Source organism: Falco punctatus (assembly GCF_963210335.1).
Source record: "Falco punctatus genome assembly, chromosome: Z".
Classification (NCBI taxonomy): domain Eukaryota; kingdom Metazoa; phylum Chordata; class Aves; order Falconiformes; family Falconidae; genus Falco; species Falco punctatus.
Genome location: NC_137586.1, coordinates 30,781,414 through 30,803,836, shown reverse-complemented (window position 1 = coordinate 30,803,836; position 22,423 = coordinate 30,781,414). Strand labels below are relative to the sequence as shown.

General features: G+C 41.1%; 1 protein-coding gene across 1 annotated transcript in view; it reads right to left on the bottom strand.

Annotated features, from left to right (window-relative positions):
- The window catches only part of RCL1 (RNA terminal phosphate cyclase like 1), a 34,026-nt gene that overhangs the window by 6,088 nt on the left and 5,515 nt on the right, over nt 1–22,423 (bottom strand). The window contains exons 4-8 of the mRNA XM_080372309.1: nt 18,362–18,436; nt 16,974–17,098; nt 14,353–14,478; nt 7,394–7,550; nt 1,291–1,394 (exon numbers count right to left, since the gene is read on the bottom strand). Coding sequence (XP_080228435.1) covers nt 1,291–1,394; nt 7,394–7,550; nt 14,353–14,478; nt 16,974–17,098; nt 18,362–18,436 — 587 coding nt within the window. The remainder of the gene's footprint in view (nt 1–1,290; nt 1,395–7,393; nt 7,551–14,352; nt 14,479–16,973; nt 17,099–18,361; nt 18,437–22,423) is intronic.

Here is a 22,423-nt window from a genome sequence, read left to right as displayed (position 1 = left end):
TGTGTGATCTCTGAACAGATCCTCATAGGACCAATGAATCACAGAAATCACAGATTTTATGATCTCCTGTAACACATGCTGCCTCAGGATGTATGCTCCTGACCTTCATCCCTGCCACACTCTTAATTTGGAAGAAGTTACAACCCACCCACTTGAAATCAGCCTGCTTACAAAATCAGCTAGTATGTTTGCGTGATTTTCATAGCATTACAAAAAAAACCCAACAAAACACCCCACTGGACAATGAGAAGTGACTGCTTTGTTTCACATGCTTAACTGTGCACTTCAGACACCAATACCTACTTTTTGTAAGCCTTTCACATGGATACTTACTTTACAGGGGATTACCCCTGTGCAACTGCAGGCTACCCACAAAATCTGATCAATGTTGTTTCCAAGGTATCAGGGGTTGAGAGCAGCAGTTAGGCAATTTCTAGCTCTTATGTGATGGCACCACCATTCTTCAGTTATCACAGTACTGTACCTTTCACATATACAGCACCGGTACCATGATAACCGAAAAAGGACAGTTCATAGTCTTATTATTTGATGCCATTGTCAGATAAACAACCCTCCCTCCATTTTATTAAAGGAAAACTGCTCAGTATCTAGGAACAATCGTGATCTAGTCAATTACTTGTCAGTCTGACAGATTTTTGGTCAGATATCAAAAATCAGATAAAGAGATTTTTGGTACTGGATGCCCTTCCCCTAACCTGTGTGCTGCAACTAGCAACATAAGAAATTTAGTCTTTTTCTATCCTCTGAACCACTACCACCCACAGATAAAGCTTTAACAAAAATTGAGACTGAAGGACTAAGTAGCAGTCCACTGCCTGGTAGGACTAAAACTTAGGGGTTGCACATACCTCCATGATTTGAACTCTTAAGCTATTTCCTTACTGATGGACAATCACAGTTTTAGCATTTGGCTAGCCATTTGAACTTGCTGTTTGGGGCCACAGTTACAGAAAGATCACTAGGAAAACACAGTAGTGTATGCTAGGCAACAAAAAGCAAACTGATGTACACTTACAATCCAGGAACCAACAATAAACCCCAGCTCTGCAATTCTCAGAACCCGGCATAACAGAGAACAGTAAGGGAATCATCTTCTAACATGTAGAAATAAACACTAGGTAACTTACACCACCTGTCTCATTTGAAGATGGGTACAAGTTGTTCTGTTCATAGCCACAGGCAAAGGTCTTCCATATACAAAAAACAGCTGTGCAATAAAACTAGCGAATTAAACAAGACTGGGTAATTAAACAGAACAAAACAACTTACGTGTATGGAGACAGAGGTCCTAACAGGACTTTGGAAACATCTCGTTGTCCAAGGGTCATGAGGAGCAGAGCAAGGCTCTGATTTGTTGAATCTACACAGCCTCCCTGCAAACAAAAATGTTTTAATAATTAATCTCTGTACAAACTAGAACTTGGGATGGGAGTAATGAAGGAGAAAGATACACTTAAAAAGCTGAATTACCGCTCCCAATTTTCAAGGGCCAGAAAGATAAAAATCCAGATTTTGTAACAATGACAAATTGATTTCACATGGCAGGCTGGGAAAGAACAGAACTAAAAGAAAACCCTGTAACAAGGTCACATTAAAGATCCCTCCCATCTCTCCCAACCTGTTCTCTTCTAACATCATGGACTGTAAGCACTAAATAATTTGTTTGCAGTAAATTGAAAACAGATATTAATTATAGTTTGTGTACATTTGAAGATACCATGAATTGCAGCACTTTATGGAAAACTATTTGCCCAAATGTAACTTTATAGTTAGCACCAGCGGTGAAAACCAGCAAGTTGAAAGTTGTTTCACATATATCCACTTAAGCCCTTGCTGCTAACTTTTGTGGTATTACATTTTAAAACATTTCCCCTCCCATATTTAAATTGGGAATATTTTTCTGTTATTGCTATGTGAAAGAGCCATTCATAAAATTATGTAGAACTACACACTTTTGTACATATTTGACTGCAGTAAGTCACATGTGCATGGTAAATTGTTTTGTATGTGGAACATGTTAACTATGATGCGTACATAAATCAGAACTGGAAGGCTTTCTCTGTTTACAAAGCTTGAGCATAAATTAAAAGGGATAACTTCAGCCAAAACTGCTTTAGAGAGAATTTACCTTTAACTATTTACTATGCAAATGTATTGCAAATAGAAAAAATATTTGGCATAACACGATTTCAGCCTGTCCTCTTATTCATCCTGATCCACAGGCAGATGAAATCTGTCAACAGTTTCCTGCTGGATCAGGCCTCATGCTAGGCCCTCTGAATAGGCTCTCTTGAGAGAGCAAAACTAAAAATTCATTCTTATAAAACCAAATTCTCTAGCGAGTTAAACTGACAGTAACCTTTGTGGGCAAGGAGTAACCTGCCATCATTTTAAGACAGGGGTCCTCAAACTATGGCCCGCGGGCCAGACACAGCCCCCCAGGGTCCTCAATCCGGCCCCCGGTATTTACAGACCCCCCTGCCGGGGGTTGGGGGGGGGAAACCAAGCAGCCGCAGATGGCTGCCTGCCACTGCATCCGCGCGCCGGCCCCCTGGTTAAAAAGTTTGAGGACCTCTGCTTTAAGAGATAAAACCATAACCCAAAAAGGCGAAGCAGGGGCAAAGTAACTTTTGGACTACACAGATTAAGAAAACACAATGATGTGACAACCTCATCACATTTGCTTGGTGCGAGGGCAGAAAGGAGGACCTTTCCAAGAAGAGTTACTGAAGGTGTAATCTTCAAGATAGCCTTGCTTCAGTGTAACACATCTCAGCTCCGCTCTTCTGAAAAAAGCCTCTGCACTTCATGCAACAAAAGATACACCACAGTGAATGAACATCTTTCAATTACATTCACTACCATGACCCAACTCCTAGCAGCACGCTCTTGCAGCAGCCCGTGCCCTTTTAACTGTGTGAACCTGACATACCAAAAGTGAAGTTAATGCACTCAACCTAATGCCGTCTATGAAGCTGATAAAAATTGTGCTTTATCTTGAGCAAACAGGGTACCTGCAGAATTGGCTGATGTGATCTAGAGCCACAGCTCTCACCAGCAACATTTGCCAATCTGAAACACGTATAAGAAGCAGATAAGAGTTTGGTAAGGAGTATTCCTGACACAGGACTTCCTGTATTTGTAGTTCTGTTAATAATTCAAAATGGTTTTAAACACTTGGATGAAAACTTTAAATTTTCTGAGCTTCTTTTTGTTTTTCTAAAGCTGAAAAAAAAAATCAGAAAACATCTATTTTTATGACAAAAGCTCCAATCAGCATGGAGATAACCACGTCCTTAACAATATAGCAACACATGATGCATCCATCACATCCTAGATGCTTACGTGAACTCTCTTGCTGCAGTGAGTCAGTTGTCCTTACTACTGCTGTGCATTAACAATGTGCTGTTATGCCCATTCCCACAGAGGCAGTTGCCAGGCAGACAAATTAAGTAATTTGCTTGTAATTTAATGATGACAGAACAGTAATGTGTCAAAGGAAGGACATGCCACTCTTAAGGAAGCCAACTTTTTTCTCTCAGTCCCCCTGCCACTTACTCAAGAGTACAAAATAAAAAACAATGTCCCCATGAGAAGTGAGATGGGCAAAGTCAGAGCCAAAGTACTGACATTTATTCCAAAAATAGCTGGCACTTGTTACCAACCCAGGATGCATCTTCTAGTCTATATTAATTCACTTCATTGCAGTTCCTCCATTATTGTTTCCATTGACAACAGAGCCAGATCCAGCTGGATGTGAAAATTAGATACACGGATCACTTAATCACTCCATTTTGAAATGCCGTTATACAAATACCACAGCCGATATGCACGTACAAATATCACAGTGCTGGGTACTGGATAACACTGTTTTGGAGAGGATTATTCTTCTAAGTTTGACCCCAGCTTTGATTTAGTCTTGGTTATGTTTTGGCATATACTCACACAATTTCCTCTCTTACCTGTGCGGTACATACTTGCTTAACTCAATAATTTGTTACGTGAAGTACAGAGGGTTTGGGGTGGGGGGGGTGTTGTTGTTTGTTTGGTTGTTTTTGGGTGTTCTGGGTTTTCCTTAGAAGAATGGAGCAGTCTTGTCATACTGTAGAAAGACCATCTCTAAAATTAAGCCTTCAGTGAAATGCTTTACTCTTTTTACTTCTAGTTAAATAAAAAAACCCCAGCCTTACTCCTCCTGCACCTTCAAGCCCCCTAACAACTCAACCTTTCTGCATTAAAGAACTCAGCCTTAAACAGATATTGCATCCTCCCCTGTTTTTCATGACCACAAGGAACAGAAACATTCGATCCTTTTGCAGTTCTTCCAGGCCTTTCCATTATGCCAATCACCTGCTATATAAAGCTCCCATAATCAATGCCTTTCAAAGACAAAAGGAAAATCCTTATTGGCATTCTACAATTAAGCTTAGGTAAGAACTGCTTATGGATTTATAAAAGACAATGCTAGCCAGTCACTCCATGCCCCCTCTTTCAGAGCCACTGTAATTAGCACTGTGCCTGCTTATTAGTCAATTAGCTCCCACATCTTTCCATCAACAAAGGTACATTAAAAAAAGGTCCACTGATTCCAAGAATCATACGATCCCTTTCATTTCTTTTTGAAGGCTTAGTAAAAGAGATCATTTAGCACTTAACATAGCAAGACTCAAATCCTTAAGATTACCTAGGTGGTAAAGTTTGCATAATAGCAAGAATTAAACAAATACAATAAGTAGGCCCCTTCAAACAGTAATGAACTCCAGCAGATTTGTGGGTGATCCTGATAGCTAAAGCCCTTCTATATAGAATTATCTCCAATGCTCCGAGGATGCCCTCTTCGGGTCAACCCTCCTTGGCTCCTGCAGCACAGTACCTACAAGCAAAGAAACAGGTGAAGAAACAGTCTCATAAAGAAAGGATCTAAACACCAGGTAAGAAATTCTCCCTTGAGCTCTGTATTCTGTGACTAGCTGGTGTAAAGACAGTGGGACTTAAAGAGTGCCTGTTCAGAGCAACCTATTATTGCTCCATGCACAGCTTTCCCAAATTTTTACTGTTTCACTAGCCATCTTATCTAGGCAAAGAGACTTAAAAAAACCCACCCGTATCTTCAAACTAAACAAACACTGCACATTTTGCAACATGTTTTTATGTCCTGTCTGGGTCAACACTAGATCAAACTGACCTAAGCTCAAAAAAACTCAAACAACCCCCCAAAAAACAAGAGAGAGAAAATGAGCCCATCTTTCCAAATTCCTGGCTAGCACTGTGTGAGCGTGTGTGTCAGTCACACACAAATTTCAAGTGTGCATTCTGAAAGCTACAGAACAAACCCACCACACTGCCTATGACAGATGGGGCAGGGAACCGATGAACAGTAAGGACTGAGCACTCCCGTGGATAAGCAGTACAACAACCAAAAATGGAAACAAACAAGAACTTTTCCACCATGAGCTGCTGCAGTGGAGGACCGCTAGTAGTCTGAACACTCACCGCTCAGCACCTGTCAGTTACTCTTGGACTGAAGCAGCCCACATGTAAAAGAGCCTTCCAGGAGTACCAGCAGTACCATAGCAGGCCACAGCCAACAACTTCACTCGCTCAGAATCTGATCTTTGAAGACATTGAAACTTCATGGCCTTTATCATTCAAAGACTTGCCTGATCCTGTTTCCTCCTCAAATGCGCTTTTTTTTCCTGTTGTCCCAAGAACCTCACTCTCCTGGTGCTCTGCAGAATTTGACTCATCACATTCACATGGCTGCAGTACACTAAAAGCAGAATATTACCTGGTTCAGGCCTTTCTACCCCTCTTCATTTCAGAAGTTTTCCAACATCCAATTCTGAAAAAAGTATATTATCTGGACAAATTCCCTCACTGGTTTCAATCTGTCAAGGTGGTTTTCAAAGGAAAAAAATATCTATTGCTGCTCATAAAAAGTATGTGGAAATTGGATTTTTGATGCCTCCAAACATCTGACTACCTGAAGATATTTTCCAAGAGGTTTACACAAAGCAACAAATGTACCAAATTACATGTGATTATTTTGTTTTGTTGCTTGGTTTTTATCTGGTTTGGGGGTGGGGGAGCTGGAAGATTTTAACAGTTCACCCCTCAAAAACAGCTACCTGTCACTACATAATTGTAGAAACGGACAGATGTTTCAGTCACTTGTCATGACTGAACTCCATGCATGCTGAACTTTCAAATGCAAGGGGTCTGGACTGTACCCAGGAACAGTTTGTTTGTGGAGTTCCTATGCAATAAGAACCCTGGGCTAGAAAGGGAAAATCCTCTAGCAACATGGTGCATATACTTAATAAAGACAAAATATTAATGGAAGACTGAAACTAAGTGGGCAAACTGGTAATTCAGACTGACAAAGGGTTGGCAGCAGGGAAAGGAAAAGATAACATGAGCACAGGTAAACAATCTACTACAGGCATGGATGTGATTTATGAGGTTAAGGGGTATTTTTATAATTTACTACATTACCTAATACAGAATCTCATTAATGGTACTTTTAATACTTTGCAAAATCCTAGCAGGTTGTTCCAAGTTCAGAGCAATTACTTGTTTTTAAAGTGAGTACAGTTTGTAGGTGACTGCCTCCTAAAGGCCAAATGTGTTTTGTCAATTCGTAATGCCTGTGGAAATACACAACAAAAGCAGGTAGGTTCTTTATTAAATCAGAAACATACTATGATGCTAATTGCCAAATCATTTGTAAGACTGAAAACTGCTCTATCCACTAAGTCTCACCACATAAAAAAACGTTTTAATAACTAAAACAAATTAATTACACTGCAAAAGACTGCAATGTATTTAAGATTCTTATGCAAACACTGTCCTAGTTCCTTTCCAACAAACCATTCAGCAGATTCCTCATACAACCAAACAGATCTCAGCACATCTGACTTTGTCATCATCACCACAGAGCGGCCAGTATTGAGGCTAGCTGCTTTTTTTCCCCCTTCTTCCTCATATGTTCTCCCACTCATAATGCAACATTCCAAACGCCAGTTTAAGAGCACTGACTATCACCCCTGCAACTTACTATTAAAAAAAACCCCAAACCCAGCCCATGTGAAGCCAATTGAATTCAGCTGCAGACAGAAAGCAACAGGAGAAAAATCTGCCACTGCTATGATACCAGACGTAGGAACCAACATGGCCCAGTAAATCATTACACTATTAACAACCATTCCAAAGCACTCCCTACCTGGATCAAGATGACACTGGCAGCATCAGATTACTTTTATGTTTGGATCTGAGTCTGTCTGAGGGTGCCCCCAAACAACCTCTTCCACTAGCAAAAGGTCATCATCTTCTTCCCCTACAGCTATACAGATGAAACATATTGGCTGCTTACCCTGTAGATCTCCTCAAGCAACAGTTTAGCACAATTCTGGCCAAGTTCCTCAGGAAAAACAGCTTCTCCCTGGCCCTGAGGGTTTGAGGCTAGTTCAGCACTGAGAATAGTACCGTTGATGGTTTCTGCAGTAAGGCACAAGCCAAAACCTGGTGATCTGAAAGAAAGGGAAAAGTGTGTATGATTTAAAGACAAGAATGAAGCAATGAGCCAAGAACTACTCCCAGCCAACCTCCTCCTCAAGTCACAAACAGCTCCTGTCATAGGACAATACTGGGAATCTGGACTTGCTGACAAATTTCCTGTTCTGTACGTTTGATTCGCCCCACAAAAAAACTTTAACAACAGGATTTAAAAGTCGAACCCTGTACCAGTTGCCCCAAATCCACTGTGCTGGCTATTCCTAGCAGAAACTCTTTAAAAATGAAAAAAAGGAGAAAAAAAGAACACACACCCCCCAACCCAAAACCATAACAAAAAAACCAAACACCACCAAACCCAAAGCCCTAGCAAACCCCCCCCCCCCCATTCAAACATCAGAAATACTCTTCTCTACTAAAAAAACCAACCACTATCTTTTCTATTTATTTAATTCACATTTGGTAAGCATTTCAAAGGTATCCGGAGTTTCTTCTCCGTGACATTCAAAACCAAAACTTTCTTTAGGATTGAGCTCTTTCCTGGAAGCTTCAATATTCAGCAAGATTAGACTGCAGCCATGGCACCAAGAAGGAGAACAAAAAAAGGAAAGTTTGATCCACATTACTTTTATTTCTAATAGCTTCTTTTCACTTTCAGTTCATTACCATTCAAATCATTACAACCAGATAAGAATTCTGAACATATGACTTAAAGGAAGAAACAACTTCCCCCTATTTTACTCAGACCTTAAGATTCCTACAAAATGCTATTGTGAGAGTTAAGAAAAACTTTTGCTCCAGGGAAGTCACAAATGGCAGAGTACAGCTTGCTGAGAAAACAGAAAGTTGCAAGAATAGGAAAAATAACCAGTCCTCTTATTTATAGGCTCTGGAACAGCTAGCCATTCAAAATAAGGTTAACTTAAACATACTCCACGTACAGCATCTTCCACAGTTCTGCACTCCTGCTGCCTCCACCACCCAAAATTTTAAATTAAAATAGTCCTACTGACCCAAAATGGAATGTCACCAACATCAAACCACAAAACCAAGCCCCAAACTCCAATACAAATAAACTCTGCCAGTGCCAGAAAAACAACAGTTCCTCCAGAGGCATTTCAGTAGGGCAGGAACAGAAAGGTATCGGTGGTTCCCACCCATATTTAACTGCCTGCACTTGCTGAGCAGCACAAAAGGTATGTTAAAGATGCTTTTCTTCTCCTTTCCTATAAGAAAGAGATCTAAACAGCAAGATAAGCGCAGTGTCAAAGATGTTATTCTTTGGACAAGTATCCTTCAATACCTATATCCCCTGGCAGATTTTGTTAGTGTTAGATAGCAGCAGATCTCAAAACAGAGATACATTCTAGATGGCAGAAGACACTCAATGTATTTCCTCAAGCTTTTGGCACTGTGGAAGGGGTATAGTTCAACACTTTATATTCTGAAATCAGGACTTGGTTTGCACTGGATGCAGATGGGCTGGACTAGTCTTTGCAGGTCTTACTCATCACCAGAAGCAGCACTAGAATAGAGACATACTGTGTTCCTTCCTTATCCTGTTAAGATACACACACAAGTACTGGGAACCAAGTAATCAAAAAAGCTTTACCGAAGTGGCACAACGTTAGCATCAGATATACTGCAATCGTACTGCTGCCACAAGAAGAGAAGAATGAAAATCGTGAGTCCCATAAAACTAGGACTGAAGCCCAGAGCCTGGCCAATAAGAAAGAGGCAATATCCAATAATGTGGGAGGCTAGGAAGGGATTAGAAATACCTAATTGCCTCCCTTCTAGAACCTGGACTTTTTCAGGAATGTCAATCAGAATATGATACCCTAATTTTGCCAGGAGAAAACCTAATTCCCAACAACTCCGATTAGTGCAAGGTCTGTGGGCAATTATCAGATTATAGCTGATGTTCAATGCAGCGGTACCTAATCCTTACACCTTTTGTTGAATGTGGTTCCAGAGACTAACATATATTTTACTGTATTAGATTTAAAAGATGCCTTCTTTGGCAATCCATTGAGTGAACAGAGTCAGATGCAGTTTGCCTTCCTATGTGAGAACCCAAAGATGGGGAGAAAAATCAGTTATGCTGGACTGTGCTACCACAGAGATTCAAGAACAGGCCTACGCTATTTGGTAATGTTCTAGCAAAAGAGATGGAACAATGGCAAGGTAACCAATGGAGCATTACATTGGTGCAATACGTAGATAATATCTTAATCGGGGTGGAGGGGAAAGATGACTGTCTGAAAGCCACTGTTGATTTACTGAATGTTTTGGCTCTAGCTGGAGATCGGGTGTCCAAGGGAAAGGCACAGACAGTACCAGAATGAGCCCAGTATCTGGGATACGGAGTTCCTAGAAGCCAGAGAGAACTGAGGACGGAACAAGAAGCAGCAATCTGTAGAATCATGGTTCCAAGGTCAAACAAGAATTGAGGGGGTTTCTTGGAATGGCTGGCTGGTGTAGAATATGGATTCTAAATTAGGGAATGATAGCAAAACCCTTACATTCAGCTATTAAAGGCCCAGGTATTCTCCTTGAATGGACACCAGAATGCCAAAAGGGTTTTGATGAGGACAGGGAAGAATTAATGTGGGCCCCAGCCCCAGGCTTACCAGATCTAAGTAAACCCTTCAACTTCACATGCACAACAGGCAACACATGGCCTTGGGAGCGCTTGCCCGTTCCCCTGGGGTCTGGAAAAAGCCAGTGGCCTATTTTTCACAACAGCTGGATGAGATAAGTAAAGGCTGGCCACTGTGTTTGCGAGCAGTAGCAGCTACATCTGTGCTAATCAAAGAAGCTCACAAACTCACCCTGGGTCAGCCCATCACAGCATTGGTCCCACATACTGTGACAGCAATACTGGAACATAAAGGACATCACTGGATTTCTCCCAGCCGGTTAGATAAATAACAAGCCTTACTGTCTGAGCAGGATGACACAACTCTACAATGTTATCTTCAAATCCTGCTACCTTATTATCTATAGCTGAACAAAAAAGTTTTATGACATGGCTACAACTGAACAAATTTGCACCAGTAGGGCAGACCTGAAGGATCAACCCTTGGAGGACAGAGATGTAGAATTACACACTGATGGCAGCAGTTCTGTGCAGGAAGGAGCAAGAAAGGCTGGGTATGCTGTAATGATCACTGATGAAGAAACTGAAACACAGCCTTTGCCCTGAAACACTCTGGCCCAAAAGGCAGAGCTGATAGCTCTTCCCTGAGCTTTAAGCATTAGACGTAGTCAGAGAATCAATATATATACAGACTCCAAATACGCATTTAGAGTGGTGTGCACTCATGGAGCCACCTTGAAGGAGAAAGGGCTGCTGAGCTCCCATTAGGTATGGATGTGAGATTTTGAATCTCTTGCAAGCAGTATTGGAACCAAAATAAGCAAAGGGTCAAGGGAATATAATTCAAGGCAATTGCAAGGCAGATTCATCAGCAAAAAAGGCAGCCTTTTACAGAAGAGATCCAAGGAGCATTAATACCTGCAAGGAATTTGGAGATAGAACTGCCCCAGTATTCAGAAAAAAGACAATTAACAGGCTGAAATATTACACTGCAGTAAAAACAAAGAAAGGTGGTGGGTGATGCCAACCCACCAAGTCCTAGTCACTCCCCACTTAATGAACTCTATCCTTGCTAACCTGCATAAAGAAACTCATATGGGAGCAGAGGCAATGGTCAATAGTGTTAAACAAGATGCAACAGGACCAAAAATACAGACAGTGGTGGACATTATTACTAGGAAATACCTCTTTTGTTGTGAAAATAATAAAAAAATTAAGCAAAGGCCAGCACGTGGCAACCTAAAAAGGGGAATCACTCCTGGAGAACATTGGCAAATAGATTTTTACAAGTTGCCCAATCACAACAGGTGTAAATACCTTCTTGCTCTGGCTGATACCTTTTCAGGCTGGCCAGAAGCTGTCCTGCGTCACAACAGTTGGGCAAGGGAGGTAGTTAAGGTATTGTTAAAAGAAGTAATTCACTGATTTAGAATACCAGATGTACTATCATCAGATAATGGACCCCATTTTATTGCTGATACAGTGCAAGAAATACGCAAGTTCCTTCAGATTAAATGGGAACTGCATACATCCTGGAGACCTCAGTCAAATGGGAAAGTAAAAAGAATGAACAAAACTCTCAAATCACAAATTGCTAAGTTGTGCCAAGAGACTCATTTGAAGTGGGTGAAGGTATTAACAATAGCATTAATGAGAATCAGAATTACTCCTAGAAGTATAGAAAGATTAAGCCATCTCGAGACCCTTTACGGGAAACCATACCCAGTTAATTCTGTTTTGGGGAAAAGGTGACCAGATGTGTGTAACAGGAAGTAGTTATATAATTTATATGGTATCTCTTTCTAAGGTATTGTCACCCCTGCACAGGTATCTAAAGAAACAAGGACCATTGCCTGTAGATACTACCGCACATGGAATCAAACCTGGAGATTCTGTCTACGTTCTAATTTGGAAAAAAGAACCATTAGAAGAAACCTGGAAGGGACCATACACTGTTCTTGCAACTACCCCTACAGTGATAAAGACCAATGGAATGAAATCTTGGATACATTACACAAGAGTGAAGAAAGAACCTCCAAAAAAAAAGTGGACCGTTAGACCTGCAGGAGATCTGAAACTGATATTTTCAAAAGGATTTTAATATCAAGTATCCTGTAAATTTAATCCATAAAAATTGTCTGATACTCTGAATATGCCTACAGAGAATTAAACTGTCCTCAAGGACCGTTTACCTTTTAAGATTATTAATTTTACAGCTAATTGTATTTTTGTTCATTTAGAAGAGTAGATTATTACTCAAAATGTTAGCATTCCTAACAACGTAGTATCAATTTGAAATTACTAACATGAAAATTATAAGGCTATTGTGTATGGAAAAGCCCATACCCCCTCCCCATCCCAACTCTTTTGGTTACTAGAAGAAACCAAATGTATATAAAAGGATGACAGGGGGATATTAAAGGGTATTTGATCTTTCTTTTGCAGACTTTGCCTTCACTACACTGGTATCTGCATTAAAACGCCACTTTCCTGATGCATACACCAGTTACCCATTTCCATCAGGGTTAAAACACACTGGATGTGACAGCACAGCAGCATCAGAAAGCCACATGCACCAGCAGTGCAAAAAGGGATTGAGTTCCTTTTCCCATGCCGTTATTTATCCCTCTGCAAGGGCTATCCTTGCAAGTAGTAAATTCAATGCTGCCACCCCAATTTGACTTTTTCACTTTAAACATGCATAAAAACCAAAATATGATCCCAAAATCACACAGCTCTCAGAAAAGTTTTCACAATTCTGATCACTGTTAAGAGTCTGGAACCACAATGATGTCTAGCTATGCATTCCATCCCCGTTATCTTACTGTTGTCAACATGAAATTATTCTTTTCTTCTAGTGAAGTTAGGTTAGTCACATCTCTGTAGCTCTGTATTGATGGCTGTGCCCTGGAAGGAGAACTACAAGCCTGGTACAGGGAACATTCTGCCCCAGGAGGTGCCAACAGCCAGCCGGCTGCAACAAGGACAAGAAGTTGGCAGAATGAAACTGTAACTAGGGGAAAGGCAAAGGTGGCCGGGGGAAGACTGTGACCACTGACTCAATTCAGGACTACAAGACCCACCCCCCACCTCCCTCGGATGTGTAGTGAGTTAAAAATACACTGTAACTTTAAACTGAAGTGTGAGATATACAGACCCATAGAAAACTACAGTGAAAAACTACCAATAAATAGTATATTTTAGGTAGAGGTTCGAAAACATGTATGTATAACTAGACCGTATAAATATTATTCTTGTTCTTCTGAGTTTTTGGCTTGCTTTGTGTAATACCACCTAGCTCCCAGCTTTGCGCAAATCTGTAATAAAGAAATAACTCTACTCTCTGTGTCAACTGGCTCCTGCACACCAGGTGAATGATTCCACTTTTTGGGGAACAAGACAGCTTACTAACCTGGGATATTAAATATGGTGAAGGACTGGAAAAGAAGAAAAATACTTAAAAGAACGAGTCAATGAGTTTTAGATTTGTTTAACTTTGAAACCTAATCAGTTTTACTTAAGGTAGTAATTCAAAAAGTAGCAACAGTGAAAGAAAATGTTCATGCTTGGATTTGAGCATACAGACAGAAGACAAAAATTAGTTACCCAAACCTCCTTCAATCTCAATGAAAAGTGGTAAGAGGCCAACAAAGTTGACAGATTATTGGTACAATTGTCTGACGTACATCCACCACTTCTGTGTTCTGCTGGTGAACAAAATCTGTGGAAGTAAATGAATGTCTCTATTTTCCAGTCCTCGCTGGACACTCCTTCAGCTATTTATGTAAAGCAGAGGACAACCCATACAGCTCAGTTTCTGAAACAGTTTTGTCCCTACTACCTTTTCCATCAGAAGGTGTACAGTCAAGTTTCAATGCTGGTTTTCACAACATACCATGGCACCTCTCATCTTAATCTCATTTCAGAGGAACAGGTTTAAAACCGAGGAGAGCTCAAGTTGTCTTTAGTGGCAGTAACATATTACATTCTTTGTTTAAGAAAACACACAATTTTTATCCTTGCACCAAGAGTAAAACAAACTTACCTAGTCAATAATTCCATTTTTTCCGTGTGAGGAATATTTATTTCAAGTCAGCAAAATATAAGATTATGGTCTAATACTCAGTTTTATTGTATTTAATTACAGATCAGAATACCCTAGCAGATGAACAAATACAGAATTACGTTTCTGTTCCCTGTGACTAGTGGATACTCACTTTCCAGAGCTGACCCCTTTCATATGATCCGTGTAGATATAAATGTCTGGTAGGAATTTATTCAGGATGCTCCTTGCAGATTCCACCATTCTGTTTGCCATCTGTGGTGACACTCTGACAGAGTATCTACATTTCTGAGCTAAGGAATTCATTGTGGTCACAAAAGAAATTTAAACCAGAGACTGACAAAAGTGGCCAAGAGGTTCCAACATGCTATTTTGGAAAATGTGGGTTTGTCCTATACAACCATTCATGAGTACTGGTCCATTTTCCTGTACTTAGAGAAGCATGTGTGTATAAGTGCTTTCTACAGTCTTTTCACTGGTATACCTTGAAGCGAGGTAGACAGAACATGTGCAGAACAGCTTATTATGACTAGGTAAATATCTATTTAAAAATGCACTTCAATAATTCTAAACTGCTGTTCTGTCATCCTGTGCTTTCTTGTGATGGAAGAAGTCCTGCATGCTCTGCTCTTCATATACTATCAAAAGACAGTGATGGGTGAAGTTTCTCTGAATTATCAGCAAGAAATTCTGTCTTCCCATTCCTATCAAACAGAAATTGGGTAGTAAAATGTTTTAACAAAAAAAAAGAAATTAATTTGAAAATAATAATGATGAAAAAAATATTTGCTCTTTCCAAGTATTTGGCAGTGCTGTGAGGCTATCAGGTTCACTGGTCCTCTAGTCACTCAACATCTGAAGGTAATAGTTCCAGGAAATTACCACCTTCCTGCTTACCCCAACCCACCTTCTCGCAGAACACAAGAGACAAACTCACTTTCTGCCTTTTTACTCAGGTGCTGCTTCAGTGGTATTCCCAACAGATCTTCCAATGTACACTGTACTCCAAATTCCACCCCGATCATAATTCAGACTCAGGCTCTGCACATTTAACAACCCATCTGCACCTACATGCACACAGCAATGAAGCAAACCTCCCAGCTAGCAGAAAGGAATTTCCTTTTCTACAATTTTCTGTTGCATTCTCTTGTGGAGTAGGTAAACCAAAGGCTTTAAGATCTTAAGGGCAAACCCAGTAAATAATAATCAGAAAACTGATTGTTCTGCATGGCTGGTACACTCAAGTGTTTTGGATGACTATAAAAGGTTGCTGCAACACAAACTCCTCAGCTGTGAAGGAAGCTGATTTGCCCAGGTGGATCTTGAAGGGACAAAACCCACACATAAAAGACCTAACAACTTATCCTTCCTGATGTTTTGTTTTCTGCTGGCTTGAAGGACCACTTAATGGCTAAACTGAGACTGCCTCTCACCAGGCTTACTCAAACCTTCATCCCTGAGAAAAAAAAAACCACAGAAAAACCTAATGAAAAGTGGAATTTCAAAAACCCATAGTTGACATACATTGACCAAAGCCAGTCAAAGTGGCCCAGAATGGTACTGTGTACTAACACAGATTTAGAAAGACGGCACTAAAGCCGTGATCATTGCTTCCTCCTTCACACAGAAACAGGATAGAGCCACTTACTACAGAGGTGGACAGGGGCACAGAGAAATTACTTACTTCATGGAAAGACCATGACAAACACCAGCAAAAGCACAAAGAGCTGCCTTGTTTTCATTCTACAGCATATGCACTCAGTAAAATTGCTCTCACTTGGCAACGCTGTACTCATCCAAATGCTGCAACTGGAAACAGAGGTCAAAGTGTCCTGTTCTCACACACAATTATGATGGTATGCTGTAAAGTAAAAGGAGAACAGGCTGCTAGTCTGCACCCCTGGCAGGAAAACTGTTCCCATTCCTGCTTTCCTTTTGGGTAATCAAAGCCAGATCATGTTTGGGACTCTCATAATCACAAATTAAACTACAAATTGGCCAATGCTCAAGAGAGCAGGACCTCATGAAATACAACATTTAGTATCTTACCTGTAAGGTACCTGCTTTCTTCCTACAGTGACAGCAGATTCATGACAGATACCATAAAAAAAAACACAAGCAAAAAAAAAAAAGTAAAAATCCCCACCAACAAAAATGTTAACTAGATGTGCAGTTCCGTTTGCAAAAGTGAGTACTTCACAACACTATTTTGTGCTTTTTGTGCAGAAGTACAACTTCCACCACTTCCATCTCCAGTGGTACTACTGAAGGTGAAGAGCTAACAAACTTATTTTCATTAACACAACAAAAAGCTCAGTTCACATGCATGCAGTGAGGTGTAAACTGAACTAAGATTTAAGCTCCCATCTGACATCCTGCTGGACTCATTAACAGCCAAGATGCTACCTATGCCATGTATAACAAAACTGCATTTGTAATTACTGGATTTACACACAGGTAAGATCCCTTTTGGTGCTGCTACATTATGTCATGGAAGGTGTTTTAATGTTTTCTTGCTATTGGAAATATTTTAAATAGTAGTGTTCAGTTTTTAATCTATTTACTTATCTACTAATAGCTTTTTGAACAGCAGTGTTGTGAGCACAGCAGTTTTGAGAAATGGTCCTAAAACCTAGTTGTGTGATCCTCGTGTCACCCCATATTACCTGGACACACGCTCAGCAACATGGGTGCACTTCTGTAATTTCAAGTTGGGACACTTTTTTTTAAAGGCAAATTTGTTTAAAAGAAGAAAAACAAACAGATAAAGGATACGCAGTTCCTCTGATGCGCTTGATTTTGCCAGGGTCTGTGAACTGAATAGGCTGCAAGACCTTTTTCACTGGGCAAGCAAACAGTATCTCTCCACCCCCTTTGGGAGGCATTCCTCTCCGGTTGATCTAGAAACAATAACGGAGGGACAAACGCAGGTTAGTAAAGAGCACAATGGAATGTATTTACATGCTCAAAAGTGACAGCATTTATTTCACATATAATAAAATGTTATCAGTAGGGGTGTTACCTGAACACAGGTGAGAAAGACATCCTAAAGACAGAAACGGATTTTGCACCAAACCTATAAGCAAAAATTGATTTCTTTTTCCCTCCTCTCTTTCAAGTACAGTAGGACATGGCTTCTCACTAGACAACAAAACAACCCCCCCCCCCAAAAAAAAAACAAACCCCACCACCTTTTCCAGGAAGGCAGCCTCGCCTTAAGACTGTTCAACTCCAACAGTACAGTCTGTACCTCACTGCTGAAGGACGTCTGGAAGTGTTTGATGCCTAGTATATACATGGGGGACCAGACCAGTCCCACAAAAAGGCCTGGCCAGCCCAACCCTGTCCCACCACCCCAGCCAACATCCACGAGGACGGGGATGGTACATGGGCCTGTGGGTGGGTCTGGCTCAGGGGGTCCACGGCTGAGCCGGGCCGGGCTGTGGAGACTGTCCCTGCCACAGGGTTGCTGGAGCAGGGGCTGACAGCCCCAGGGCCACGGGCAGGGTGGAGGGAGGCACCTGCACGGCTCTTGGCAGAGCAAGCGAAGACTGGCAGTGCAGCTAGGGCCTTCAAGTGTTTCAAACGAGCACTCTTAAACTTTGAAAAGCTATAGTTTCTTCCTCCAGCCTAGAAAAAAAAAAAGAAATCTATTCTACATCCAGACTTACTGGGCCTGTGAAAAGTTAGTCTTTCTAACTTTCTTTCCTGTATTTTCCATACTGGAAGCAAGCCTCAATCACGCAAACACGGATCCAGCTCCTCTGTTGGTGAAGGAGGCAAAAGATTTTACTATCACTCCCTAAGCCTAAGCACAGGGCAGGAAGAGCAAGCGGAAAGAAAAAGAAATTAAATTAACTGAAGAGGAACAAGAAAGCAAAAAGGTTTCTTAGTTTGTGGAGATCTAGGAGACTAGGAAAAGTCACTACTTTCTCCTTACCCTTTCTAGCCATAGCCTTTACATGTCTCTTACAATAACTTCAATCACTGTGTGGCTGGTGTGCCAAAACACGTCAAGAACAAAAGGCAGTTTTATAAACGTGTGTAGCTACAACTGGGTATCTGCTAGAGACAGACACCAGCAGCAAGCACATGGCCCTGTGAAGCAGTGCAAAAGCATCATTTCAGCATGTGCTAGAAAAGAAAGCAACAAATTGTCTTACCTTGATTTCCAGACTTTCACCATCAATTCCAAACTTCTTCAGTAGGGGTAGAGCTGTTGCCTTAAGGACATCTACCTATAGAACACAGAATTAAAAGCAGACTCTTTACTGGAAGTTACTTAAGTCACTAATTTAAAAAAAGGCTCCTCCGTACTAGGTATTCTGTGGGAAGACATAACGATGTAAAAGAAACCTTTGGCTACTCTTACACCACCACAGTGTCTCACTACTCAAAAAATTTGCTAGAACAAATTACTGGCAGATGGAATTTCCTATCCTGGATTTCTTCCTCGGCCTGATTTTTACTTCTATTATGGTTCAGCTAAACCATTTGTTTCTCTGAACACAGTTATTGAAAAAATTATAATCTTCTGTCGCTGCTAAAAAAATCCTACAGCTAAGTAAATGATGATTACAATAACCTTTGCATTTTGGAGCAGATCCTTGATGTGGCAAGAAGAACCTCACCCTTCTGTCAAGAGCTTCATGTTTCTGAAAAACTTCTAGGTTAACATCTGTGGAAATACTTAGAAGATTGAACTGGGTGACACATCACCCGTGTACTCCCTTTGAGGCAGATCCTTGTCAGATCCAGGTCTGAACAGGATTTTCCTTGCCATTGCTCCTCCTAATTGCTGACCCTCCCAGCTGCTGACCCAAGACAACAGTGACTGTCATCATCTTCCCCTGTTGAAACTTCAGTAGTATCGCCAAAGGTAACAATATTTAGCAGTGCAAAAGCACACACAGCTACCCAAGACAGGCAGCTTGGGAGAGACAGGACCAGAACAGCACGACCAAAGCGGAACTAAATTCAGGTGAAGGAAACCGGCATGTGGTAGACAGCAGCTGAGGAGGCAGGAAAAAAAGCACCTTCCTTCCCCTGCCTTCAGCCAGGAACCACAATTCTCCAGTTTCATTCTCTCTGTTTTGCACAGAATGTGAGCCACTGAGGAAGTACTAGCACATACGTCAAATACAAACTGTGAACAACCTGTTAAAGAGCTACCCGAGTAGCTATGAGTGCAACTCTCATTCTTTAAATCCTGCTGGCCAACATACTTTCTTCTTTACAGAGAGGCATTTGCTGTTGGTTTTAATGGTATTATCGATATTTGAACATTTTCATTAAAAAAATCCTGTTAAGTCAAAGATTAATTTTTTATATTTATATATCCTATATTTTTTACAGCCAGGCTACCTTAATTCAGCCCCTCAGTAGTATTCATTAATCACACAAAACTGACTTTTAGAGCAAAAACCTTTACTAACATGCATGTGCACATACCCAGACACAGGTGAATACCACCAGCAGAAGTTCCAACAAGCTGATGTGGTTCACATTAAAGTCACACAATATTTATCCTTTCTTATGAAACAAAATATACCAGTAAAAAAAGAAGACCTTCTCTGTGTAGCTTAGGAACTCCCTTTTCCGCCCCCACTTCCACTTTTGCAATTCTTTGGACTGAAGTCTGTAACTCTGGAGAAAGCATGTTACACCAGCACTAGGAAGCTGCATCAACTTTGAGTCTGGTTCGTCTGTTCCCAAAAATTTCAAGCCTTGCCGTAGTTTTCAGTCCCCAACTTCCAGGCACAATACTTACCAGGTACCAGACAGACACATAGTAAGAGACTGCCTGTTCCAGATTTGCAGCTTCAATAGAGAAGGTAATAAGCAGTATTTGAAGAAGCGGAAAAGATTGCTTTGCTTAGCAGACAAATGGGATGTCAGGCAGGGGAGGTTAAGTACTTCACTGGAAATCACAAGATGGTAGCAGAACTGAGACTTAAAACCATATTTTCCAGTCTCTTGCCAATATTCAGTCATAAAACCATCCTTCAGCTCCCCTTGAAGGCCAGTTATTCCATTCCCAGAGCAAAGAGCACAACACCAAGTTGTACCAAAACAAATGCATCGTACAACTGAGGGCATACCTTACCACAAATGCCAGCAACTTCCTAAATCCCACAGACATTGCTTGCTTGCTTACGAACTAACATAAATACAAACCTCCTTCCTTTAAGGAAATCTACAATGATTAAACAACAAAAAAAGTAACTTCTAGTGGTTTGCAGAATCCTTTAGATAGTCCAAAGCTGCAAAAACCCAGACACAGACCCTACAACAAATGGCTGCCTAGGAAAGAGGCAGGTGCTACCTGGCCTGCACAGGCATTAGCACTGCACAGAACAGCATTTATCCCTGCCATACATACAGTACTATGTTCTGGGGACAAGGACCTAGACTTGGGAAGGGAAGAGTGAAACAAGAGTTCAGCAAATTGGGGCGGGCAGGGAGAGACAGAAAAGTTAGTAGGAAAAACTGCTTGTTTAGAGACACCTGCTGATTTTTTATTAACATTGCAGATTGATTATTGCTCCCAAGCCAAAACTTCACATGTGAGTCTCATGGCAGCACCAAAATTATTTCAGTTGAAAGCCCCACAGCACAGCTGTAAAAAAAAAATTCAACACTTGCAAACCCAAACATTAAGAACCATTACTCTAAAATCAGCTATGTGTCTGTCAGACCAACAACACGCAGAGAAGGAAAGCAAAATAAGAGCTATTATTTGTGTGCCACCTCCATTCCCTTCAAAAAGGCACTTTGCAAAGATACCCACTGCATACATACTCTCTATACAGAGAAGCTTGAAACTACCTCAACATTGTATGCTAGACTCACAAGCTACATGGTCAGGTCTCATCAGTGTACAGAAAAACATAATGCAAATGCAGGCTGCCAGTGAACAGTTCAGGTTAGTATTCCAAAGTCACATCTCTTCCTGACAAGCACGAGCAAAGCAGAACCCTTCTTACTCATTTAGGATGTATCACACACTATTATCACCACAGTCCAACCTGGAGCAAGTGCACGTTACCCTGTATTTCAGTGGCCACAGTATTCTCTCAGAATGGTCCCAGCTGCCAAAGAGCTTTCCACTGCAACACACTGAAAGACTATTACGTATATAAAAAAATGCTAGCATAACGACATACTATTTATACTCCAGGAACTCTGCCCGACCCATGCCTCACTGAACTCAGCTGGTCTTTTCTTCCACAACCCATCCTCTAGAAATCACCCTTCCTCTTGCCTTAACCATTTCCATTCTCCCCACAGCAGGAGACCTGCCATGTTCCCCTTTGTCCTCCTGACAAGGGGCTCTCTGGCAAAGAACAATCTCAAACCTGCAACACAAAAATCACATCCAACAGGTATTTTTGAGGCTGTGTAAAAGCTGAGAGCTCAGTGCTGAAAGTGCATTTCAGAAAGCCCGGTGAGTCAGCTCACGTGCTTACTGCTACAAGGGAAAGGTTTGCCTTCTCTGGCTGCACACACTTTCCTGCTACTTGGCTTATGGACGCCTCCACCAGAAAATGCTGGGGTACAGCTCTCTGCCATTTTGCCAGTCAGTTGAACTGGCTTAGAGGAGGCTCTGATAAGTGTCCAGGGTGCTGGAGTACACAGGACTGTGCAGCTGAAAGCAGGAGGTATGGAAGGAGGATGGGCAGGACTACCTTCTTCCAAGCACAAACGGCGTGCTATAGGATCATGTGTGTGTGTGTGTATGCAAATACGTATTTTCACACACACATATGTGGATTTGTACATTTATCTGCAGATGTTGGATGCACTCATGCAAGGCTACACCCCACAGAGTTCATCCAACATAAAAGACACATGTTTACAAAACATGGTATCCCTTTTACAAAGAAAAACAATAAAAAGACTCCACAGCAAATGAGCAGGCCTTGCCTATTGTACCTACTAAGTTGAGATGGGGAGGTTCTTACGTGCACATCAGCAAGGAAAACTCCTTGCCCATTTTAAACTACCCACAATATATTTACACTGGTTTGCCTTTCCCCCTTCTCCTTGGAAAGCCAGAAAGTGTACGGATTGACAGACAAATCTAGGCATCCCTTTTTGGGCAAGCACAGGTAACAAATGTTCACCCAGTTTCTAAACACCTTCTGCCTACTGAAAAATAAAAGCTCAGATCAATTTAAAACCAAATTTCTACTTGAGCACATAATAATCACTTAGGGTAGCAC